This window comes from Pan paniscus, chromosome 1, assembly GCF_029289425.2.
Source record: "Pan paniscus chromosome 1, NHGRI_mPanPan1-v2.0_pri, whole genome shotgun sequence".
Taxonomy (NCBI): domain Eukaryota; kingdom Metazoa; phylum Chordata; class Mammalia; order Primates; family Hominidae; genus Pan; species Pan paniscus.
The window spans coordinates 34792857-34815670 of NC_073249.2; the positions used below are offsets into that span (position 1 = coordinate 34792857).

Here is a 22814-nt window from a genome sequence, read left to right on the forward strand (position 1 = left end):
ATATAAATCATTCAGCCATAAAGACACACGCATGGCCAGGCACATGGGAGGCCAAGGCAGGTGGATAACTTGAGCTCAGGAGTTCAAGACCAGCCTGGGCAACATGGCAAAATCCCGTATCTACCAAAAAAAAAAAAAAAAAATTGCACACACAAATGTTCATTGCAGCACTGTTCACAATAGCAAAGACATGCAATCAATCTAAATGCCCATCAATGACAGATTGGATAAACAAAATGTAGTACACATATACCATGGAATACTATGCAGCCGTAAAAAAGAATGAGATCATGGTTTTTTGCAGGAACATGGATGGAATTAGAGGCCATTATCCTTAGCAAACTAATGCAAGAACAGAAAACCAAATGAACACAAAGAAGGGAACAATAGACACTGAGGCCTCCTTGAGGGTGGAGAGTTGGAGGAGGAAGAGCAGAAGAAAAAATAACTATTGAGTATTAGGCTTAGTACCTGGGCAACAAAATAATCTGTACAAAAATCCCCCATGACATGAGTCTACCTATATAACAAACCTGCATGTGTACCCCTGAACCAAAAATAAAAGCTAAGAAAAAAATAATATTTTGCCATAAGGTTTTCAGGTGAAATAGGTCCTATAAACAAAGAAAATGCATGACAAGATATTCTGCATGTGCTCCTCCTTCCCTCTTCACATGGTTAATTACCACTCACACTTTGTCCCTCTTCCTCTGGGAAACTTTTCTGAGATCCCTGACCCGGCCATAGTTTCCCATCATAGTTACTCACAGCACAGGTAGCCCATCTCCTTCCAAGCAGTTATCATTTTTTAATAATGAATGCATGCATGAATGAAGAGTGAATGCCGTATTAGTACTAGAATCACTGCAAAAGGTGGTAAAGTCATGCTCCAGACAGACACTGACCAGGAAAGACATATACAGTACAACCTTAGAGATTCAAAGCGGATTCTTCGGGGGGAGCTGCGGCGGTGGCGATGCAGGAGGCCGGCCGGGGCGCGGAGGGACCGATGGACGCACGGGCAGGTGGCCGGGAGCCATGGAGTGCGGCCCTGGGGCCCGGGCCGGGGTGGGCTTCCCACGGCATGACATGGAGACCTGTGGTTGCGAGGCTCCCTGGGGCTCGGCTTGGACCGCGATGGGGCTGGGCCCTGGCCTCCTAACGGGGCTGCCGTCTGGGGCGGTAGCTGGGGGGGCGCCCTCCCCCCTGCCCGCGACTCGGAGCACCCCCACCCCTCCCCTGCTGGGCCAGGCCGGGCGGCGTTGTTGGCGGGGGCCCCGGTGGAGGCCTGGCCCGGGCGGCGCCCGCCATGAACGGGCTGTCGCTGAGTGAGCTCTGCTGCCTCTTCTGCTGCCCGCCCTGCCCCGGCCGCATCGCTGCCAAGCTCGCCTTCCTGCCGCCGGAGGCCACCTATTCCCTGGTGCCTGAGCCCGAGCCGGGGCCTGGTGGGGCCGGGGCCGCCCCCTTGGGGACCCTGCGGGCCTCCTCGGGCGCACCCGGGCGCTGGAAGCTGCACCTGACGGAGCGCGCCGACTTCCAGTACAGCCAGCGCGAGCTGGACACCATTGAGGTCTTCCCCACCAAGAGCGCCCGCAGCAACCGCGTCTCCTGCATGTATGTTCGCTGCGTGACTGGTGCCAGGTACACGGTCCTCTTCTCGCACGGCAACGCCGTGGACCCGGGCCAGATGAGCAGCTTCTACATTGGCCTGGGCTCCCGCCTCCATTGCAACATCTCCTACGACTACTCCGGCTACGGTGCCAGCTCGGGCAGGCCTTCCGAGAGGAACCTCTATGCCGACATCGACGCCGCCTGGCAGGCCCTGCGCACCAGGTGAGGGCAACCCTGGGGGCAGCTCAGCCTGGGCACACCCAAGAGGGGACCAGGCCGGGGGCCGGGGGGCGGGCTTCCCTGGGAGGAAGGTGGGCGGCCCTGCAGGAGGGGAGCCACAGTGGATGCACAGGGCCAGAGGGCCGGACAGGCGAGCTTGGGTGTGCAGGTGCAGCCTCCACATGGCTGAGGTGTGGCCAGGCGGTCCTTCCACACCCTGGCCTGTGGAGCCAGGCTCCCTGGGAACCCCTGGCCTGAGGACGGGAAGGGGCTGAGCTTGTCACAGGGGCGTGGATGCCACCCGGCGGGAGGGAGTGGGTGGTGTCTGGGGGTCTGTGCACGTGTGGCTGGGGCCCCATCGGCCGAGGCAGCACTTGGGGCCAAGTGAGGCAAGGCTGCTGCATCCAGGTCCCGAGGCCTGGCCCATGAGGCCCTGTGGCTGCGGAGCTTGGCCATCCCGGGGCAGGGCCTGCAGGGTCAGGTGCAGACCCCCAGCACACATCCGAGGTCTGGGCCAGCCTCCATTCCAGATCCAGCCCTCCTAGTCATCCAGGTCCCCAGCCCTGCGCTTGCCTGGGCCCTTCACCGGTGTTTGAGCACCAGCCAGGCCAGTGCTGCTTTGGACGAGGAGACCCGGGTGGGCCTCTGGTGACCTTTCCTGCTCGCCATCCACTGGGGCTGTCTCGTCCTGGCCCTGCCCAGCCCACTGGTCTGACCTGCTCCCGCAGGGACCAGGCATAGCTCTGAGAAGTCAGAGGCCCTGGGGAGGTGGGGTCCTCGTTGCCTTGGTGATATTGCAGGCAGTCCCTGCTGTGGGCCTGGGAGCTGGTCCCCTGGCACCACCCTGGCTCTGGGGGCCTCCCAGCAGTGTGGGGCGCTGACACCAACCACTTCATGCGACTTCCTCGGCCCCTCCTGTCTCTACTGCCTGGGCCACTGGCAGAGTCACACCCGCCATGGCCAGCTCTGAGCTCTGTCTGCTCAGCCATCTGTCCTGCTGCCACTTTGTCCTGTAGGAACCTAGGCCCAGAGCTGTGAGGCGGAGGCCAGAGCGTGCCCAGGGCCTCCACTGGGGATATGTCCTGTTCGTTTGAGTGGTGACATCCAGGTGGCAGCTGGGGGCTCCTGCCTGTAGCAGATGACAGGGCTGGGCTGGCTCAGCACACTACTGACCATGGCTGCCAGGGAACAGGCCAGGGAGGCTGAGGCAGAGCTGGGGCCACAGGCACAAGCCAGGCAGCATCCTTTGGGGCATGGGTGAGTGGCGAGCTGTGGAGTGCTGCCAGGAGGCTGGGATTCCAGGCCAGGGAGGGGGACAGCCCTGCTGGTGGAGTCCGAATGCCAGGCAGAGGGGACGCACACCTGCCCATGCTCCTGCCTTGCAAGAGGGCATCTGCCTGGGATCAGAGCCTGGAGCGTGTGGGAGGAGAGTTGTGAGGTCCCAGCATGGGCAGGGTGGCAGGTGGGTCCCGCGTGGTTGGGACTGGGCACGAGGAGGCCTTGTAACTGGAGCTGGATCAGCTGGGTCAGGGGCCGCACACCAGTGACCTGGGGGTGGGGGTGGCCCTGGGTGGGAGCTGGTGATACTGAGGTGGCCGAGAACTTGTCCACTCCCAAGGGAAGGTGCTGGTGGGAGGGGGTGCCACCTCCGCAGCCACAACCCTCGATGCTGACGTGGGTTGCACTGGCATCTCATTGGGCGTGGGGACTCCGAGAGTCCAAAATTGGGTGGAGACATTTGGGGACACAGCTGCCTGAATTCCTCATGGCCAAGGGGGTGGGCAAGGGCTGCAGGGAGGAAGAGTGTCCGCTGTCCTGGCCAGTGCACCAGGAACGGCTTTCTAACCCGGGCAGGAAGGCGTGAAGCATTCAGGATGTGGGGGGCACACAGTTCCCAGTGTGCACCTAGGGGTGATCAGGAGGAGGAGAGGCGCCAGGGCCTCCCCTACCTCCGCCCCAGGGCCACTCCGTAGGCGGGATCCCTGCAGATCCTAGCTAGGAAACGCCAGTGAACGGCAGCGCCAGGGAACGGGGGGCCGCTGGCTTCGCCCACCGCCGCGGTGTTGAGGGCTGGGGGTGGCCCTCGGGACTGGTGTGGAGCCTGGGCCTGACCCACTGACTTGGCTGAGTGGGGAGACTGGAGGGTGGCATCCGGAGCTGGGCCCGGGGACGCCCGCTGGCGGGAAGGGTGCGCGCGCGTCGGAGGCCGCGGCTGACCCTGCTCCGGCGCCGCCAGGTAGGGCACCAGCCCGGACAGCATCATCCTGTACGGGCAGAGCATCGGCACGGTGCCCACCGTGGACCTGGCCTCGCGCTACGAGTGTGCCGTGGTGGTGCTGCACTCGCCGCTCACCTCGGGCATGCGCGTCGCCTTCCCCGACACCAAGAAGACCTACTGCTTCAACGCCTTCCCTAACATCGAGAAGGTGTCCAAGATCACGTCGCCCGTGCTCATCATCCACGGCACGGAGGACGAGGTGATCGACTTCTCGCACGGGCTGGCGCTCTACGAGCGCTGCCCCAAGGCGGTGGAGCCACTGTGGGTGGAGGGCGCCGGGCACAACGACATCGAGCTCTACAGCCAGTACCTGGAGGGCCTGCGTCGCTTCATCTCCCAGGAGCTGCCCAGCCAGCTCGCCTAGCGGCGGCCCCAACCGGCCAGACCTCAGCAATAACGCGGCCCCCGGACCTCACCCCGCGCCGGCCCCCCAGGGGCTGCATGTGGACCCCCGGGCGGCCCAGGGGACCCCGCTCCGACCTAGGGGCTGTGGACGATGTACAGGCAACAGAGCTACGCACTCCTTTCCTTTTGGAAGCAACAAGAAAATACGTGAAAACGGAAATTAAAGATTTAAAAAAAAAAAAAAAACCGGATTCTTCTAGCTCAGGCACTTACGGATGTATGACTTTGGGCAAGTTATTTAGCTGCTCTATGCCTTGTTTCCCTTGTTTGTAAAATGAGGATAATAATGATGGTGACTTCCTAAGGCCTTAGAAACAGTAAGCTTTCCATATATGTTAGCTATTACATATTTTTTAAAAACACTTTTTCACTTGTATATTTCAGCCTATGGTACAAAGGGTGAAGTGGCCTACCTCCTTCTCAGCCACATCTTAGGAAATAGAAATCAGCTGGAAGAAAATATGGCAACTGTCCTTTATTTTAGCCTTCAGAACATAAACAAAAAGAAAAATCATTCATTTTCCAGTTACTTAGGCAAGAGTTTGAGAATTTGTTTTTTTACTAAATAAAGTTAACGGCCATTTTAATGGTTTTTTTCAATCGATTTTATCAATGAACCTTTTTATCAAAACAATAAGCAGTTCATGAAAGTACTAACAACAATAAAAAAATTAAGAGGGAGAAGCAAAGGTCTTAGACAACATATAAGTTGGATATCAAAGCCTTGGAAAGCTGTGTTTTGCTACCAGTTTTGTTTTGTTTTTTTTTCTAGCTCTCAGTTCTTGGAACACAGCATCTTGTATTCCACTCCCATTTATCCCAAAACTACTGAAAGGAGTCACATGCCTCTCAACCAACAAAGGACAACTGACCCTGTCTCAATATCCTCCATTCCAATCTAGTTTGTCAGGAGTCAGAGAACTGTACCCAGAGACACACAACTGTAATTGCCCTAAACAATTCAGCCAGCCACTGAAATCATTACATCAAGATGCTATAGCCAACAGAATATAAAAAGGAGCAATTTAGAAAGATGATTAGAAAATGAGGGGAATAAACATAAAGAAGACTGGCAAGCTGAGTGCTTTTCCATTCCAAAGTCTAAGATAGAGAACAATATAGATGTAGACCAAGCTAACTGTGATTAGAGCAGATTTTGGCCCATTAAGGGATCAGCTATCAGCCACCTGTATTGGGCCATTGGGGCAAAAGAACAAAAAAAATAAACCTCAGAAGTTTACTTTTGAGGAACAGGGAATCGAGGTGGGGAGTGAAGAAAAGCCCTGGATGAAGGTTCCTGCATGGAGGACTTGCAGGACTATTGTCCTTTCCGGAAAATGCTGTATCTTTATCTCTTAAATACGTGGAGGGCACTCTTCATGCCCGAACTACCCAGTCCCTTAGTCCCCACGGAAGCTCTTGTGTGACCTCCTCCTGCCCCACCTTCACCACTGCTTTCCCGTTGTCAGAATTCCCCACCTCCTCCAAAAAGCCAGAGTCCCCGTGCACTGTACCAAGGCTGGGTCTGAGAATGATAACCCTGCCTTCTCCTCTAGATCAGGCTCAAGGACACGACCATGCCTTTTATTTCTGGGTCCTCATTACACAGCCGAGCCGGGCACACAGGCGCGTTCAAATAAATGTGGAAGGGAGGACCGGGCGTAGTGGCTCATGCTTGTAATCCTGGCACTTACAGAGGCCAAGGCGGGAGGATCCCTTGAGCCCAGGGGTTCCAGACCAGCCTAGGCAATATAGGGAGGCCTAACTCTATTTAAAAAAAAAAAAAAAAATGTGGACGGGAGGAAGAAGAGAGGGGAAAGAGAAATGCTCGCGTAACTAACCATAGGCACCCCACGTCGCCAACCAGATCAAAACTCAAGCTTACATCTACTCAATAAAACAAAGGACCAGGGCCCGAATTTCAATAAGGTTGGTTACGGGACTGGGAAGGCGGCTTGGAAATACCTAGTCATCTCCAAATCTTTTACGGAGGAAGAAAATGATCCCCTAAAGTGTGAGTCCGTGACCGAGTAGGGTCTGGGACACTAATCCGAGACCAGTTTGAACCCGAGCAGAGGGGCGCCGACACCCCTACGAAACACATCCCGGGGCGGATTCTCCAGTTCCGTCGGGTGGGAGGGGGCGGTCCCCGGCACCTACAGGGCCGGGAGAGTGATCCCAGAGGCCTCCCCGCCCAGTACCCGCCGGCAAAAAGCCAGCGGCACCCCCACGCCGCCCGCCGCCTACCGCCCGCCGCCAGGACCAGGATCCGGACCCAGTCAGGACGCTCACCTTGCTCTCGGGGACGGGAAAACAACCTCTCGGAGAGTACAGTTATGGCGCGGCTTCCGCGGGCTGGAGCCCAGAGTCTAATTCAAACTGCCCGCAGCGGCCACCGGTGCCCAATTCGCCCGCTTCTGGTCTCAACCAAACTTACCTCCACGCCTATTGGTCACTCTAAGTAGCGGCGGACCAATCCGCGCCTGCGCACTCAGACTGCCGCCTCTGATTGGCCCTTTCGGATGGATTTTAAAAACAAGCCCTCTACTGGAGGTGCCTGCGCCAGAGTTACTGTTCTTTTTTGTTGTTGCCGGGAGACGGAGACCACGTGCTTTTGCTAATGCTAGACGCGGTTTTGGACCGCTATTTCCGCAAAAGTCAGGGAATGCGCCCGCTGATTAGGAAGGCGTGGTCTATCGCCTACAGCCAGGGGAACTGTGCTGCCTGGTGAAACCTCTTTTAAACTGCACGTACCAATCTACTTAATTAAACGTAAGTTTAGGACATAGATACTAGGTGCTGTGTTTGTCATGCATTCTTTATCCGGTGTCGTTCTTAACAATTCTTTGAGGAAAGTATTATCCACATTTTATTAAAAAGTTAACAGGCTCATAGAAGCTAAGTACAGTAATTTGAAATTGAATCTACGCAATGCAGGATGTCGCTCTTAAATGCTGTCCTTTATGGATCATATTTCTAAGACGTGATTCTGAACACTTATTTTCCAGGATTAAGGCGTGGGGGGAGGACACTGCATCAGAATTTAAAATTCAGAAGAATCCTCAAAACGGGGTGTAATGCTTTTCGTGAAGCCCACTAGTTTTCTATGTATGTTATATACTCGTTTCATTTCCCTATTAAACTATAAATAAGCTTCTAAAGGCAGAAGCAAAACAATTAATTGTTAAAGTAATAGATCTCTAATGCTGTTGTCTGCCTCAATAGGTACCAAACTTTCCAGCCCCCTGACTTTACCTTTCATTAGACTGTTCCTGCAGTACCCAATTCAAGTGTCACTTTTTTTATAAAACCTCACTAATCCCACCCACTCCTTAGAGATAATTATTTCCTAGACCTTTCCTAGAACTTGCAAACTTCATGTTTAGGATTTTCGCTGTGTCTTGTCTTGTATTTATGTCTACGTCTGACTCCCCCATCAGACTCAAAAATTCCTTTACAGTAAAATCTGTTTTAATTCATTTTTGCATCCCTAGTAACTTTGCACATAGTAATTTAAAATCCAGATCATCTTGGGAGATAAAACTGCTATTTGGGGAAAGGCCTTGTTCTTACTATCTTCTACCTTCGAATCCCCAAAGGGAGGGGAGAGAGCAGGTAGGGGAGGAAAACTTTTGTCAGACATTGCCATGATCAGTCTAGTGTCTGGTAGTTTTAGAATTTGAACCAAATTGTGTCTGGCTTCAACACAAATTACAATTCCATTGCTTCCCAGAGTAATTATTCAACTATGTATAGGCTGCTTAAGGAAAAATAAACAGCTAGAAAGACCCATAATAGAGGATTTTTTTAAGGTTTGAATAAGAAATTTGCATTTACTATTCATTCATTCGTTCTTCAGCGGATATCTATTGAGTGGCCACTGTATAGTCAAGCCTTGTGCTTCGTTTTTCTACAATGAACAATAAAGAAATACATTCATTTCTTGAACAAGGGAAATAGGATGGATACCATTCTAGTAACTCCTGTGATATTTCTCTGACTTTAATTTTATGCTTCCCTTCCCCTCCCTTTATTTTTCCCCCGGTTGGTTTGTTTGTTTTATAGGGGGAGGATCCCGTCCAACCAAAGACAGATGTTCTCTAAGCGTCCATTTTTCGCTCTCTGCTCTTCTCTTTTTAAGTCCCTTCCCTCAGTTAGCCAGCCTACTCTCTCTGGATTGTTCATCCACTACCTCGATATTCTGCTTGTGGACCAGTGTCTTTGAGTCTTCCCATCTTTTCTACAGATTAGACTGCAGGTTCATCACTGAAATCACTCTTTTGCCAGTGTCCTCAACTCCCTTGCCTCTTGTTCTATCTCCCAAACTTGTATGTGTGCAAATGTCCATATCATCCCTTGGTGCACTATTGCTGCAGAATGGGGCTGGAAAAAAATCCCAGCACTGTGCAAATACTTTAAATGTAGGACGTCTAACTGGGCCTCAATGCTGCTCCACAGCCCTTTCTCCCAGTTTCAGGATTTCTCTAATCTCCTGCAACAACCATCTCCATTCTTACTCTCAGAAGATGACTTTATTTTCTAGTTCACAGAAAACATAAGATTTCTGACAGGAACACCTTCAACTTTCTGAGACCCAAATCTACAAATGTGTGAAAATCTATACCCATTCTTACCTCCTTTCTTCCTGTTACAACCATGGGAAATGTCTTTCTGACTACTCCTAAAACTGAACAATCATACTGTGTTTTGAGGCAACTTGCTTCTCAGGAACTTCACTCTCCCAGTTATGCACTTGTAAACAAGAATCTTTAACTGCTTCTACCTTCCTAAGTCTTCCTAGTAGCATTTAAACTGCTCAAATATTTCCCTTTAAAAAGAAATATTTTCTCAATCTCATGATCCCCTGAAGGAATCATCATATCTCTCCTCATATTCCATTTCCTTTTCAGATTTGATTAAATAAGTTGCGATACTACTTTTCATCAATTATTTTTCTCCAAAAGAACCCCACGAGTACTTTCAATAAATGAGAGCCGTCTCTATAGCTGCATCATGAAGACAATATAATCTATTATTTTAAGCAGCAGTTTACTTTTCATTTCATATTATTTTTCATCTTATTAGAACTGTAAATATTTTATAATTACACGATTTTATTTTTTTATCTATTCTGAAATTTTCTTTTCTTTCCTTGAGATGGAGTCTGGCTCCGTCACCCAGGCTGGAGTGCAGTAGCACAATCTCGGCTCACTGCAACCTCTGTCTCCCGGGTTCAAGCGATTCTCCTGCCTCAGCCACCCGAGTAGCTGAGATTACAGGCACGCACCACCACGCCCAGCTAATTTTTGTATTTTTAGTAGAAACGAGGTTTCACCATGTTGGCCAGGCTGGTCTCGAACTCCTCACCTCAAGTGATCCACCCGCCTCAGCCCCCAAAGTGCTGGGATTACAGGTGTGAGCCACTGTGCCCGGCCTGAAAATCTGTATGCTTTTTTTTTTTTTTTTTTGAGACAGAGTTTTGCTGTGTTGCCAGGCTGGAGTGCAGTGGCAAATCTCGGCTCACTGCAACCTCCGCCTCCCGGGTTCAAGCGATTCTCCTGCCTCAGCCTCCTGAGTAGCTGGGACGTCAGGCGCACGCCATCACGCCCAGCTAATTTTTGTATTTTTAGTAGAGACAGGGTTTCACCATGTTGGCCAGGATGGTCTCGATCTCTTGACTTCGTGATCTGCCAGCCTCGGCCTCTCAAAGTGCTGAGATTACAGATGTGAGCCACCGCACCTGGCCGAAAATCTGTTATCTTTAAAAAAATAAATAAATAAATAAATAAAAATAAAAACTTTAGGGCCGGGCGCGGTGGCTCACTCCTGTAATCCCAGCACTTTGGGAGGCCGAGGCGGGCAGATCACGAGGTCAGATCGAGACCATCCTGGCTAACATGGTGAAACCCCGTCTCTACTAAAAATAAAAAAAATCAGCCTGGTGTGGTGGCACACGCCTGTAGTCCCAGCTACCCGGGAGGGCGAGATAGGAGAATCGCTTGAACCTGGGAGGCGGAGGTTGCAGTGAACCAAGATCGCACCACTGCACTCCAGCTTGGGCGACAGAGTGAGACTAGGTCTCAAAAAAAAAAAAAAAAAAAAAAACACTTTAAAAAGATAGACGTTACGTAAGATAAAATACACTCATTTTAAGTGTACAGTGCAATACATTTTGACAAATATATTCACCTCTATTAATACCACCAAAGTAAGAATATAAACATTTCTTGACATTACAAGTATCTTTATACCCCTTCCCAGTTATGCACCCCAAAAACTCCCAGACACAAGCAACCATTGATCTGTTTTCTGTCACGTACACATTAAATTCATATTTTCCTAGAGTTTCATAGAAGTGGAATTACAGTGTGTACTCTTTTATGTCTGTTTCTTTTTTTTTTTTTTTTTTTTGAGACGCAGTCTCACTGTCGCCCAGGCTGGAGTGCAGTGGCGCGATCTAGGCTCCTTGCAAGCTCCGCCTCCCAGGTTCATGCCATTCTCCTGCCTCGACCTCCCTAGTAGCTGGGACTACAGGCGCCCACCACCACGCCTGGCTAATTTTTTGTGTGTTTTTAGTAGAGACGGGGTTTCACCGTGTTAGCCAGGATGGTCTTGAACTCCTGACCTCGTGATCCACCCGCCTCGGCCTCCCAAAGTGCTGGGATTACAGGCGTGAGCCACCGCGCCCAGCCTTATGTCTGTTTCTTTTACTCAGCATAATGTTTTAGAGACATATCCTTGTTGTTGCACATAACTGTGTTTTTTTAATTTCTTAGTAGTATTTCTTTGCATGGATATACAATTGGTTTATCCGTTCACTTGTTGATTTGTATTTATGTTGTGTCCAGCTTGAAGCTTTTATGAATAAAGCCTCTATGGACTTTTATGTACAAGTCTTTGCATTGACATGGGTTTCATTTATCCTGGGAAACACATAAAGTGAAATTGCTGGGTCAAATAAGTAAGTGGGGGCCGGGTGTGGTGGCTCACACATGGAATCCCAACACTTTGGGAGGCCAAGGCGGGCAGATCACTTGAGGTCAGGAGTTCAAGACCAGCCTGGCCAACATGGTGAAACCCCGTCTCTACTAAAAATACAAAAATTAGCCCGGCGTGGTAGGGCGCACCTGTAATCCCAGCTACTCCGTAGTCTGAGGCAGGAGAATCGCTTGAACCTGGTAGGCGGAGGTTGCAGTGAGCCAAGATTGCGCCACTGCACCCCAGCCTGTGCAAAAAAGAGTGAAACTCCATCTCAAAAACAAAACAAAACAACAAATAGTAAGTGGATATTTAACTTTTTAAGAAATGTCCAAAATCCTTTTCAATATCTTACATTCCCATGATGTATGAGTGTTCTAGCTGATCCACATCCCCGCCAACACATGGTGTGTCTGTCTTTTCAGTTTATGCCAATCTAATTGATGTGACTGTTATCTCACAGTGAACTTAGTTTTATCTCTCTGATGACCAATGATGTTGAACATCTTCTGATGTGCTTATTGGCTGGTTACAGATTTTCTTTTGTAAAGTGTCTTAAAATCTTTTCCTATATTTTTACTGAGTGGTTATCTTCTATGATTTCTCATATATCTGGATACAAGTCCTATATCACATATATGTTTTACAAAAATTTTCTCGCAGTCTATTGCTTGTCTTTTCAATTTCTCAGTGATGTCTTTCATAAAACGCAAACTAAACTTTGATGGACTCTAATGATTCACTTTTCTCTCGTGTCATGCTTTTTGTGTGTCTTATCTAAGAAATAAATCTTCACTTTTGGCTAGTTTAGAAAGACTTTCTCTCATATTTTCTCCTGGATGTTTTATAATTTGAACTTTTACATTTAAGTCTATAATCTATTTGGGTAAATTTTTCTGTATGGTGTGAAATAAAAGTTAAAGTTTATATATTTTCCCATACAGAGATCTAGTTGTTCTGACACCATTTGTTACAAAAATTATCCTTTCCCCACTGAATTACCTTAGCATCTTTGTTGAAAATTAATTGACCATATAAATATAGATCTACTTTTGCCTTTGTATTCTGTTCCACTGATCTATATGTCATATCTTTACATCTGTATCACACTGTATTCATCACTGTAGCTTAATGATAAGTCAAGAAATTGGGTAATGTAAGTCTTCCAATGATGATCCTTTTCAAAATTGTATTGTCTATTCTAGAGCCCTTACTTTTCATAAAAATTCAAAATAAAATGAGAATATTAATTTTCCCAAAAGCCTCCTGGGATTTTGACAGGGATTACTTTGAATCTATGGATCAGTTTGGAGAACTTAAGAATATTGTGCCTTCTGACACAGACGGCATTCATCTCTTCCATTATTTAAGTCTTCTGAATAACACCTCTCTTAGCAGTGTTTTGTAATTTTCAGTGTACATATACATTTTGTTATATTTATCCCTAAGTATTTCATGTATTTGCTTGCCATTGTAAGTGGGTTTTTTAATTTCCCTTTTCATCATTTTGTGGCTTGTAAATAGAAATCAATTTATTTTTGTAAAATGACCTTGTATCTTTTAAGCTTGCTAAACTCTCTTGTATTAATGGATAGGGTTGTTGTATAAACAAAAGAAATGTCTTGTCTCACAGTTCTGGAGGCTAAAAGTGCAGAATCTAGTTTCTGAAGCTGGGCACAGTGGCTCACTCCTGTAATCCCAGCACTTTGGGAGGCCGAGGCAGGCGGATCACCTGAGATCAGGAGCTTGAGACCAGCCTGGCCAACATGGTGAAACCCCGTCTGAACTAAAAATACAAAAATTATCCAGGTGTGGTGGCAGGCACCTGTAATCCCAGCTACTAAGGAGGCTGAGGCATGAGAATTACTTGAACCCAGGAGGCGGAGGTTGCAGTGAGCCGAGATCATGCCACTGCACTCCAGCCTGGCCAACAGAGTGAGACTTCATCTCTGGGGGGAAAAAAATCTAGGTTTTGGGAGGATTGGTTCCCTGTCGGGGCTATGAGGGAAAGATCTGCTCTAAGCCTCTCTCCCTAGCTTGCAGATGGCCATCCTCACGTTCACATGGCATTCTCCCTGTATGCATGTCTATTTCATAATGTCCCCTTTTTATAAGGACTCCAGAAATAGTGGATTAGGGCCCAACCTAATGACCTCATTTTGACTCTGTAAAGACCCTCTCTCCAAATAAAGTCACATTCTGAAATACTGGGGACTAGGAGTTCAACATATACATTGGGGGAATGGAGGGAGCACAGTTGAACCTGTAACATCTCTTTATAGTTCTAGTAGCTCTTTTGTAGATTGATTGGTATTTTCTACGTGTGTTATCTGTGAATCAACACAGTTTTACTTCTTTCTTTCCAACCTGTGTGTTTCCTCTTTATTTTTCTTCCCTATTTTCTTTTTTTTTTTTTTTTTCTTTTTTGACCGAGTCTCGCTCTTTCGCCCAGGCTGGACTGCAGTGGCGCTATCTTGGCTCACTGCAAGCTCCGCCTCCCGAGTTCACACCATTCTCCTGCCTCAGCCTCCCGAGTAGCTGGGACTACAGGTGCCCACCACCGTGCCTGGCTACTTTTTTTTTTTTTTTTTTTTAATTTTTAGTAGAGATGGGGTTTCACCGTGTTTGCCGGGATGGTCTCTGTCTCCTGACCTCGTGATCCGCCCGCCTTGGCCTCCCAAAGTGCTGGGATTACAGGCGTGAGCCACTGCACCCGGCCTTTTCTTCCCTATTTTCACAGGGTAGGACCTCAAGCACAATGTTGAATAAATGTCATGAGAGTCCCCATCTTTTTTGTCCTCCAGATATTAACGAAAAGCATTTGGTCTTTCAGCACTAATAGCTGTAGGTTTTTGTAGATGCCCTTTATCAGACTGAGGAAGTTTCCTTCTATTCCATTTTGTTGAATTCTTATCATGATTAGATGTTGGATTTTATCAAATGACTTTTCTGCATCTATTTAGATAATCATAGAGTAGTTCTTTTTTATTTGATTAATATGAAGATGTCATTGTTTGATTTTCAAACGTTAAAATAACCTTGTATTTCTGTTATATGTCTGACTTGGTCATAGTATATTATCCTTCTTATATATTGATGGATTTGATTTGGTAATATTTGCTGATGATTTTTGCAGCTATGTACAGGTAAGATATTGGTTCATATTTTTCCTTCTAATTATGTCATTAAGCATGATTACAAACTGCTCTGGTTTAAGTATCAGGTATATATATATATATAGTTTGTTTGTTTGTTTTTTGAGACGGAGTCTAGCTCTGTCACCCAGGCTGGAGTGCAGTGGCACCATCTTGGCTCACTGCAACCTCTGCCTCCCAGGATCAAGCAATTCTCCTGCCTCAGCCTCCCAAGTAGCCAGGATTACAGGTGTGCACCTGGCTAATTTTTGTATTTTTAGTAGAGACAGGGTTTCACCATGTTGCCAGGCTGGCCTTGAACTCCTGACCTCAAATGATCCGCTCGCCTTGACCTCCCAAATTACTGGGATCATAGGCGTGAGCCACCACACCCAGCCTCGGGTATAATCTGACCTCATAAAATTAGTTGAGAAGTGTTTCCTCCTCATGCCTTTTCTGAAAGAGTTTGTGTAGAATTGGTATCATTTATTCTTTAGTGCTTGAGCCTAGAATTTTCTCTGTGGGGGGTCTTAATTGGAAATTAAACTTTTTGCTAGGAGCAGAGGCTCATGCCTATAATGCCAACACTTTAGGAGGCCGAGGCATGAGGATAGCTTAGGACCAGGAGTTTAAGACCAGCCTGCGCAACATAGGAAGACCCTGTCTCTACAAAATCAAAAACACTTAGATGGGCATGGTGGCAAATGCAGCTACTTAGGAGGCTGAGGCAGGATGATCACTTGGGCCCAGGAGTTGAAGGCTGCAGTGAGCTATGGTCATGCCACAGCACTCCAGCTGGGGTAAGAGAAAGATCCTGTCTCAAAAAGAAAGGGAGATAAATTAAATTTTGTCATTGAAAAAGCGTTTTTTGAATGTTCTATTTTATTTTACACAGTTTTAGTAGGTTCTGTCCTTCAAAGATTTTTTCTATTTTATCTATGTTGTCAAAATTATTGGTACATTGTTTTTTAGATTATTCTATCATCCTTTTAATGGACTTGTAATATGTAATGTTCTCTCTTTCATCCCTGACGCTGGTAATTTGTGTTCTCTCTACCCACTTCCCTCTCATCATTCAGCTAAAATTTTACCAACTTTATTGATCTTTTCAAAGAACCAACTTTTAATTTTATTGATTTATGTATATGATTGTCCATTTTCTATTTTATTGATTTCTGTGCTCATCTTAATACTTTAAGTTTTTCTTTTTTTACTAGCTACTTAAACTGGAAGCTTAAATAATTGATTTTAGACCTTTCTTTTTTTTAATATAAATATTTTAGCTTTACCTGACCCCCAAAATTTGTTTGTTGTCTTTTCCCCTTTTCCCCCCTTAGAAACAGGGTCTCGCTGTGTAGTGATGTGATCATAGCTCATGACAGCCTCAAACTCCTGGCACAAGCAATCCTTCCATCTCAGCCTCCTGAGTAGCTAGGACTACAGGCACATGCCACCATGCTCAGCTAAGCTTTTTGCTTTTTGTTGAGATGGGATCTCACTGTGTTGCTCAGGCAGGTCTCAAACTCTAGGCCTCAAGCTAGCATCATGCCTCAACCTCCCAAAAGTGCTGGGATTACAGGCATCAGCCACAACTCCCCCGTATTTTCATTTGTATTCCTTTTTAAATATTTTCTAACTTCTCTTTATGATTTCTTATTTGACCTGTGGATTATTTAAAAGTATAATGCTTAATTACCAAATATTTGTAAATTTTCTAGACATTTTTCTATTGTAAATCTTAATTTAATTCTGTTGCGATTAGAGAACATACTCTGCATGGTCCCAGTCATTTTAAATTTAATGAGACTTAACCAAGTCTCAGTATGTTGTCAAGCTTGCTGGGTATTCCCGATGCCCTTAGGAAAATGTGTATTTTACATTTTGTGTATGAAGTGTTCTATAAATATCAATTATGTCAATCTTGTATTCTCTATCATTAAGATTTTCCATCTACTTGCTCCATCAATTACTGAAAGAGGAGTATTGAAATTTCCAACTATAATTGTGAGTTTATCTATTTATTCCTGCCAATTCAGATTTTGGTTCATATAACTTGGAGCTGTTATTAGAAGTGTACACAAATTGTTATTCTTACTGAATTATACTTTTATTATTATGCAATATCCTTTTGATCTCTAGATATATTCCTTGTTGTGAAATTTACTTTCTCTAATACTGACATAGCTACTCCAGCTTTCTTTTGTTTATTGTTTATATATCTTATTTCATCCCTTTACTTTTATTTATATACTTATTTATTTATTTGTTTTTAGAACTCAAGGTCTGCTTACTAGGATGGAGATGTCAGTGCTTTATCAAAGATGAAGAGGCCACCCATTTGTGTCTATATTTGAAGTATGGTTTTTGTAGGCAGCATAGTTGAGTTCTTTTTTATTTAGTTTTGCGATCTCTGCTATATTAGTTGAGCTGTTTAGAATATTTATATTTAAAGCAATGTTTGATATGGTTCTTTTAAATCTTGCTATTTGTTTTTGTTTTCCTACCTATTATTTGGGTTTTTTTCTAGGTTTCTTTTTCTTTTTTTTTTTTTTTTTTTTTTTTTGAGATAGAGTTTTGCTCTGTCACCCAGGCTGGAGTGCAATGGTATAATCTTGACTCACTGCAACCTCCGCCTCCCAGATTCAAGCGATTCTCCTGCCTCAGCCTCCCAAGTAGCTGGGATTACAGGCATGTGCCACCATGCCCAGCTAATTTTTGTATTTTTAGTAGAGGCAGGGTTTTACCCTTTTGACCAGGCTGGTCTCAAGGTTTTTTTCTAGGTTTCTTATGGAATACAGTAATGAGAATTTTTATGATTTATTTTTCTCTACAATATTGGCTTATAGCTATAGCTTTTTGGTTTTGTTTTTATTCGCAGTGGTAGCTCTGAGGTTGATCGTATATATCCTTAACTTATCAGAGTCTACCTTCAAATAACATTATACCACTTTATATGTAATGTTACCATATGTTTTATTTTCCCCTTCTCAGCTTTTATACTATTGTTGTTATACATTTTACTTCATATATTGTAAATCTTATCATATTATTATCTTTTATTTAAACCATTAATTATCTTATAAAGAAACCTTTAAAACTACAGGAAATTACTGTTATATAACCCAACTATTTATAATTTCTGATGAACTTCATTCCAAGTTTCTATCTATTATCATTTTCCTTTTGCCTGAAGAAATTCTTTTTTTTGTGGCAGTAAATTTCCTCAGCTTTTACGTGTCTGAACATTTTTGATTTATCCTTATTTTTGAAAGATATTTTTGCTGGGAATTCTGTGTTGTTGGGTGGTTTGTTTTGTTCTGATTTTTTCTTTCTTTTTTTTTGACTCTCGCTCTGTCACCAAGGATGAAGTGCAGTGACGCAATCTCGGCTCACTGCAACCTCCGCCTCCCGGGTTCAAGCAATTCTCCTGCCTCCACCTCGAGTAGCTGGGATTACAGGCATGCGCCACTATGCCCAGCTAATTTTTGTAGTTTTAGTAGAGACAGGGTTTCACCATGATGGCCAGGCAGGTCTTGAATTCCTGACCTCAAGTGATCCATCCACCTCGGTCTCCCAAAGTGCTGGGATTACAGATGTGAGCCACTGTGTCCAGCCTGTTCTCTTCTTAAAGTGCTTTCCAGGAGTCATCCATTGTCTTCTGGTTTGTGTAGTTCCTGATAAGAGGTCCATATTTTCCTTATTTTTATTCTTCCCCACATATCCTTTTACTCTGGCTACAATAAGATTTTCTCGTTATCCTTTTGGTTTTCTAGTGTTATGACTTGATATGATTTTATTTGTATTTATTCTGCTTGAAGTTAGTTGAGCTCCTTGAAGCTATACATTTTTAGTTTTTGTCAAATTTGTAAAAATTTTTAACATTATTTGTTCACATATTTGTTGTCTCCTACACTCTCTTCTGCTTCTGGTACTCAATTACATGTTTTTTTACAAGATTTTTTTTTTTAAGACAGAGTCTTGCTCTGTCACCCAGGCTGGAGTACAATGGCACAATCTTGACTCACTGCAAACTTCGCCTCCAGGGTTCAAGCGATTCTCCTGCCTCAGCCTCCCGAGTAGCTGGGATTACAGGCATGCACCACCACACCCAGCTATTTTTGTGTTTTTAGTAGAGATGGGGCCTCACCGTGTTGGCTAGGCTGGTCTCGAACTCCTGACCTCAGGTGATCCACCAGCCTCAGCCTTCCAAAGTGCTGAGATTACAGGCATGAGCCACCATGCCTGGCCTTAAGATGATTTAATGTGGTTTTAGAGGCCATTTTCCCAGCCTTTTTTCTGTCTGTATTTCATTTTGGATAGAACCTATTGCTTCATCTTCAAGTTTACTGATTCTCTCTTCTGTAATATCTAACCTGCTATTAATCCTGTCCAGTGAAATGAGAGTAATGATAAATTTAGCAGACACAGATCTTAAAACAGCTTTTATAAATACTATTCAACATGCTGAAAATTTAACAGAAAACATGACATTTTGAGAAGAGAGGTGAAAAAATATAAAAGAAAAGCAAAATTGTTAAAGATAAAACATACAATGACCGAATTAAAAATTCACTGGACAGCCACCAGGTGGGAGGATTACTTGAGCCTAGGAGGTCAAGGCTGCAGTAAGCTGGGATCACACCACTGCACTCCAGCCTGGGCGACAGAGTAAGACTGTCTTCAAAAAAAAGGAATTCCTCCACACCTGCTCTTTTTACTACTTCCCCATCTCCGTAAATAATATCCCCATTCACTTAGCTAACTAAGTTTGAAACTTTAGAATCAGCCCCCTACTCCTTTCGTATATCCTATCAATTATATCTCCCACAAATACACAAATATTCCCCGTCTCTCCCATGTTCTCCATTCTCACTGCCCAGTACCTTGTCCTGACTACTGTCAATTCTTGCCTTTATTACTCAACAGCCTTCTGGGTGGTCTCATGGCAGAGTTTTCCTTGCTAATGTTAGGGCCTTGATATGGATGGGGTAGAATTGTGAGATCTGAGGTGAGAATACGTCAGTGGGTCCACCTAAGGCTTATCCTTGCATGATCACTTTCCTAGTCACTTTTCTCCTGTGCCCACTTCCACCTCCCCCAGTTGTCTCCACACCTCTTCCTACTCTGGGAGGGAATAGTTTCCTCACCAAAAGAGTTGCAGGACCTGGGTAATAAGTACAAGCAGGAATCAGGACATGCTTGAAAGCTGATCTTGAGGAGGCTGGGAGGAGAGGGAGTACAGAATATAAGGTTGGACAGGCTAGGGCTTACTGACATGGGAGCACTCTCGTGATTTGGGATTTAACGTTCTGGCAAGAATGTTAAATTCTGAATGTGCCATTCTGGATGGCTTCTTGAAGTCTGAACGTGATGATGACCTTTAGCAAGTAGGGTTGATATGCTAAAACCATAGTTACCAGTACTAAGGGTAGGAATAGCAGTCTTTAGGGGCTGGGCATGGTGGCTTATGCCTGTAATCTCAGCACTTTTGGAAGCCAAGGCAGGCAGATCACCTGAGGTCAGGAGTTTGAGACCAGCGTGACCAACATGGTGAAACTCCATCTCTACTAAAAATACAAAATTAGCCAAGCATGACGTCACATGCCTGTAATCCCAGCTACTTAGGAGGCTGAGGCAGAAGAATCGCTTGAACCTGGGAGGCTGAGTTTGCTGTGAGCCAAAATCCCACCACTGCACTCTAGCATGTGCGACAAGAGCAAAATTCCATCAAAAAAAAAAAAAAAAAGCAATCTTCATAAGGTGGGAAAGTTAGACTGGATTTATTACCTAAGACCACCAGATTATTATTTCTAGAAGGGACCAAAGGATATTGCCTCCTCTAAGACAACAAAGAATGTCTAGAAAGGGGGACACCAACATCTTTAAGCTGTCCAGTGGTGGCTGACCTCTATAGGCCAGGGTTGACAGTAGAAGATGCTGCTATAGAATGGCATGAATAGAAATCTAGAATGGCCTAGGCCAGGGCCAGTGCTTAATAACCTTGTCAATGGCAAGGTGAAAGTAGTTGCTGCAATGGACAGCACAGCTGGAATAGAAATAGAGTCCAGGGATCTGTGGTTATGACTAATAGACTATTATGTTTCTAGGTAAGAGATGGCTAACACACTTGAGTTTTGCTTGATTTCTATAACAAGAAAAACTCACGTATTGGCCCAGCAGAAAGCTGAAAGCAACTACAGTGCAAAATGAAGCAAGCGTCCAGCACTTGGCCATATCATCTGGCAGATCTACAATGCTAGAGATACCCATGGCAAATTAAGACCGACCCTCTGGCATGTCTCAATGAGAGATTCATTACACAGGCTCCCTAGTATTCTGGAACAAGGTCATGTTTTCTCCACTAGAGAATGACTTATCATTTGAAAAGCAGCTCCTGTTGTGCTACTGGGCCAGCAGACACTGAGCACCTGACCTTGTAACATCAGGTGTATAACCAGAACAGTCCATCACTACCTGAATATTGTCAGATCTACCAAGTCATGGGTTCTAGTGGATGTGGCAGCAAACCATCCTAGGATGAGGCCCAAGCAGGTTGAAAACGCATAAATAACATAAATAGCAAGCCATAAGTCACCTACTCTGTTTCACAAAGGCTTTCTCTCTCAATACCCATCTATGGCCTTGTGGTGAGTTCCCCAAAAGTAGCCCACCTGAAAAACACCTGATTGTGGTTCACAGATAGGTTGGCTTCATATGTTGGTATGTCTTGAAAATAGGTGGCTGCTCCCTACAACACCACAACAGGGGACTTCAAAGGGCAGAGCTGTGAGCAGAACAGCAGATCATCTACTTCATATGGAGAAAAGGTGGTCCAAGGTTAGAATATGTTGCTGGGCAAATAATTTGGCTGATAGGAACAACATTAAATTATTGTAGACATAGAGATTTAAAGAAGAGGATTGTAGATAGACCTTTTAGGAACAGAAAAAGATTGTGGGGGTCTTGCATCTTTTGTCAATACCCACTAGAGAGCATCCACCATAGGTAAGACAGGAAACAACCAGGTGGACAAGACAATTTTTCTGGTGGATTGTCCAGTGAGTGTCCTTCATTACCAAAGTGTTTGCACAACGGTCTCATCATCAGAGCAGCTATGCTATCAGGGCTAGTGGCTATAGATGCGTCGAACAGCATGGACTGCCTCTCATCCTCTCTAAACTGGTCTAGCCACCATTTTTGCTAAATAACCACCCTGTCAGTAGCATACTGACACTAGGTTCTCAGTATGGAACAATCCTAAGTAAAAACAACCAGCTTCTTGGTGGCTAGTAAATTGCATTGGATCCCATCCACCTTGAAGGAAATGATACCTACTCTCTCTGCAGTAGCTGTGCCAGCACTGCCCTCTGAATGTTGACAGAATACCTGATTCACAGCCGTGGGATCCTGCATAAGATTGCCTTGGACCAAGGGACCCATTTGACTGAGAAATATGTACATGATCATAAGATTCACTGGTTCTACCATCTTCTACCTATTTCTTGAAAGTAAGTGGTCTGATACTGATATGGCTTAAGTTGTGACCCCAATAAATTCATATTCTGAATTCTTCAGCTTCTGAAATCCTAACCCCAGGTACTTCAGAATGTGACCTTAATTGGAAACAGTGTAGTTGCAGATGTAATTTGTTAAGATGAGATCAGTAAGGTGAACCTTAATCCAATATGACTAAGTCATTATAAAAAGAGGACATTTTGACTGGGAACTATGCCTTACACCCATAATCCCAGCACTTTGGGAGACCAAGGTGGGAGGATTGTTTGAGGCCAGGAGTTCAAGACCAGCCTGAGCAACATAGCGAGACCCCATCACTACAAAAATTTTTAAAAAATTAGCTGGATGTGGTGGAATGAGCCTGTAGTCCTAGCTACTTGATAGGCTGATGTGGGAGGATCACTTGAGCCCAGGAGTTCACGGCTACAGGGAGCTATGATTGCGCCACTGCATTTCAACCTGGGTGGCAGAGTGAAATTCTATCTTTTTAAAAAATAAAAAAGAAGACATTTGGACACAGAGACAGAGACACAGGGAGAACGCTGTATAAAGACTGTCATAAAGACTGTCATTACACTGTCACAAACCAAGTGACAGCAATGATTGTTGGCAAACTGCCAGAAGCTAGGAAGGAGGCATGAGACAGAATTCCCTTCCCAGCCCTCAGAAGGAAC

The 22814-nt window shown here is 45.5% G+C and overlaps 2 protein-coding genes and 1 long non-coding RNA gene across 5 annotated transcripts in view; 2 read left to right on the forward strand and 1 right to left on the reverse strand.

Moving 5' to 3' along the window:
- CENPF (centromere protein F) overlaps positions 1-7007 on the reverse strand; it is a 61164-nt gene extending 54157 nt beyond the window's left edge. For both annotated transcript variants that reach the window (XM_034946846.3, XM_003814155.5), the window contains exon 1: positions 6806-7007. The gene's annotated coding sequence lies outside the window, so the exon portion shown is untranslated. The remainder of the gene's footprint in view (positions 1-6805) is intronic.
- LOC117977121 (alpha/beta hydrolase domain-containing protein 17A-like) lies at positions 946-6326 on the forward strand. The gene is made up of 2 exons (XM_034946859.3): positions 946-1833; positions 4079-6326. Exons 1-2 carry the CDS (start codon positions 1310-1312, stop codon positions 4470-4472), a joined length of 918 nt encoding a protein of 305 aa, XP_034802750.1. The 5' UTR covers positions 946-1309; the 3' UTR covers positions 4473-6326.
- Positions 7008-7153: 146 nt separating the features above from the next.
- Positions 7154-22814, forward strand: part of LOC106634153 (uncharacterized) — a 29766-nt gene continuing 14105 nt past the window's right edge. For both annotated transcript variants that reach the window (XR_010110093.1, XR_001337519.5), the window contains exons 1-2: positions 7154-7285; positions 21972-22133. This is a non-coding gene — a long non-coding RNA (uncharacterized LOC106634153). The remainder of the gene's footprint in view (positions 7286-21971; positions 22134-22814) is intronic.

Bases quoted from the DNA above. Each gene is read 5' to 3' on its own strand.
- LOC117977121 (XM_034946859.3), top strand. From the start codon at position 1,310: ATGAACGGGCTGTCGCTGAGTGAGCTCTGCTGCCTCTTCTGCTGCCCG. The intron at 1,834-4,078 runs GTGAGGGCAACC...GTAGGGCACCAG, and splicing joins TGGCAGGCCCTGCGCACCAG to CCCGGACAGCATCATCCTGT.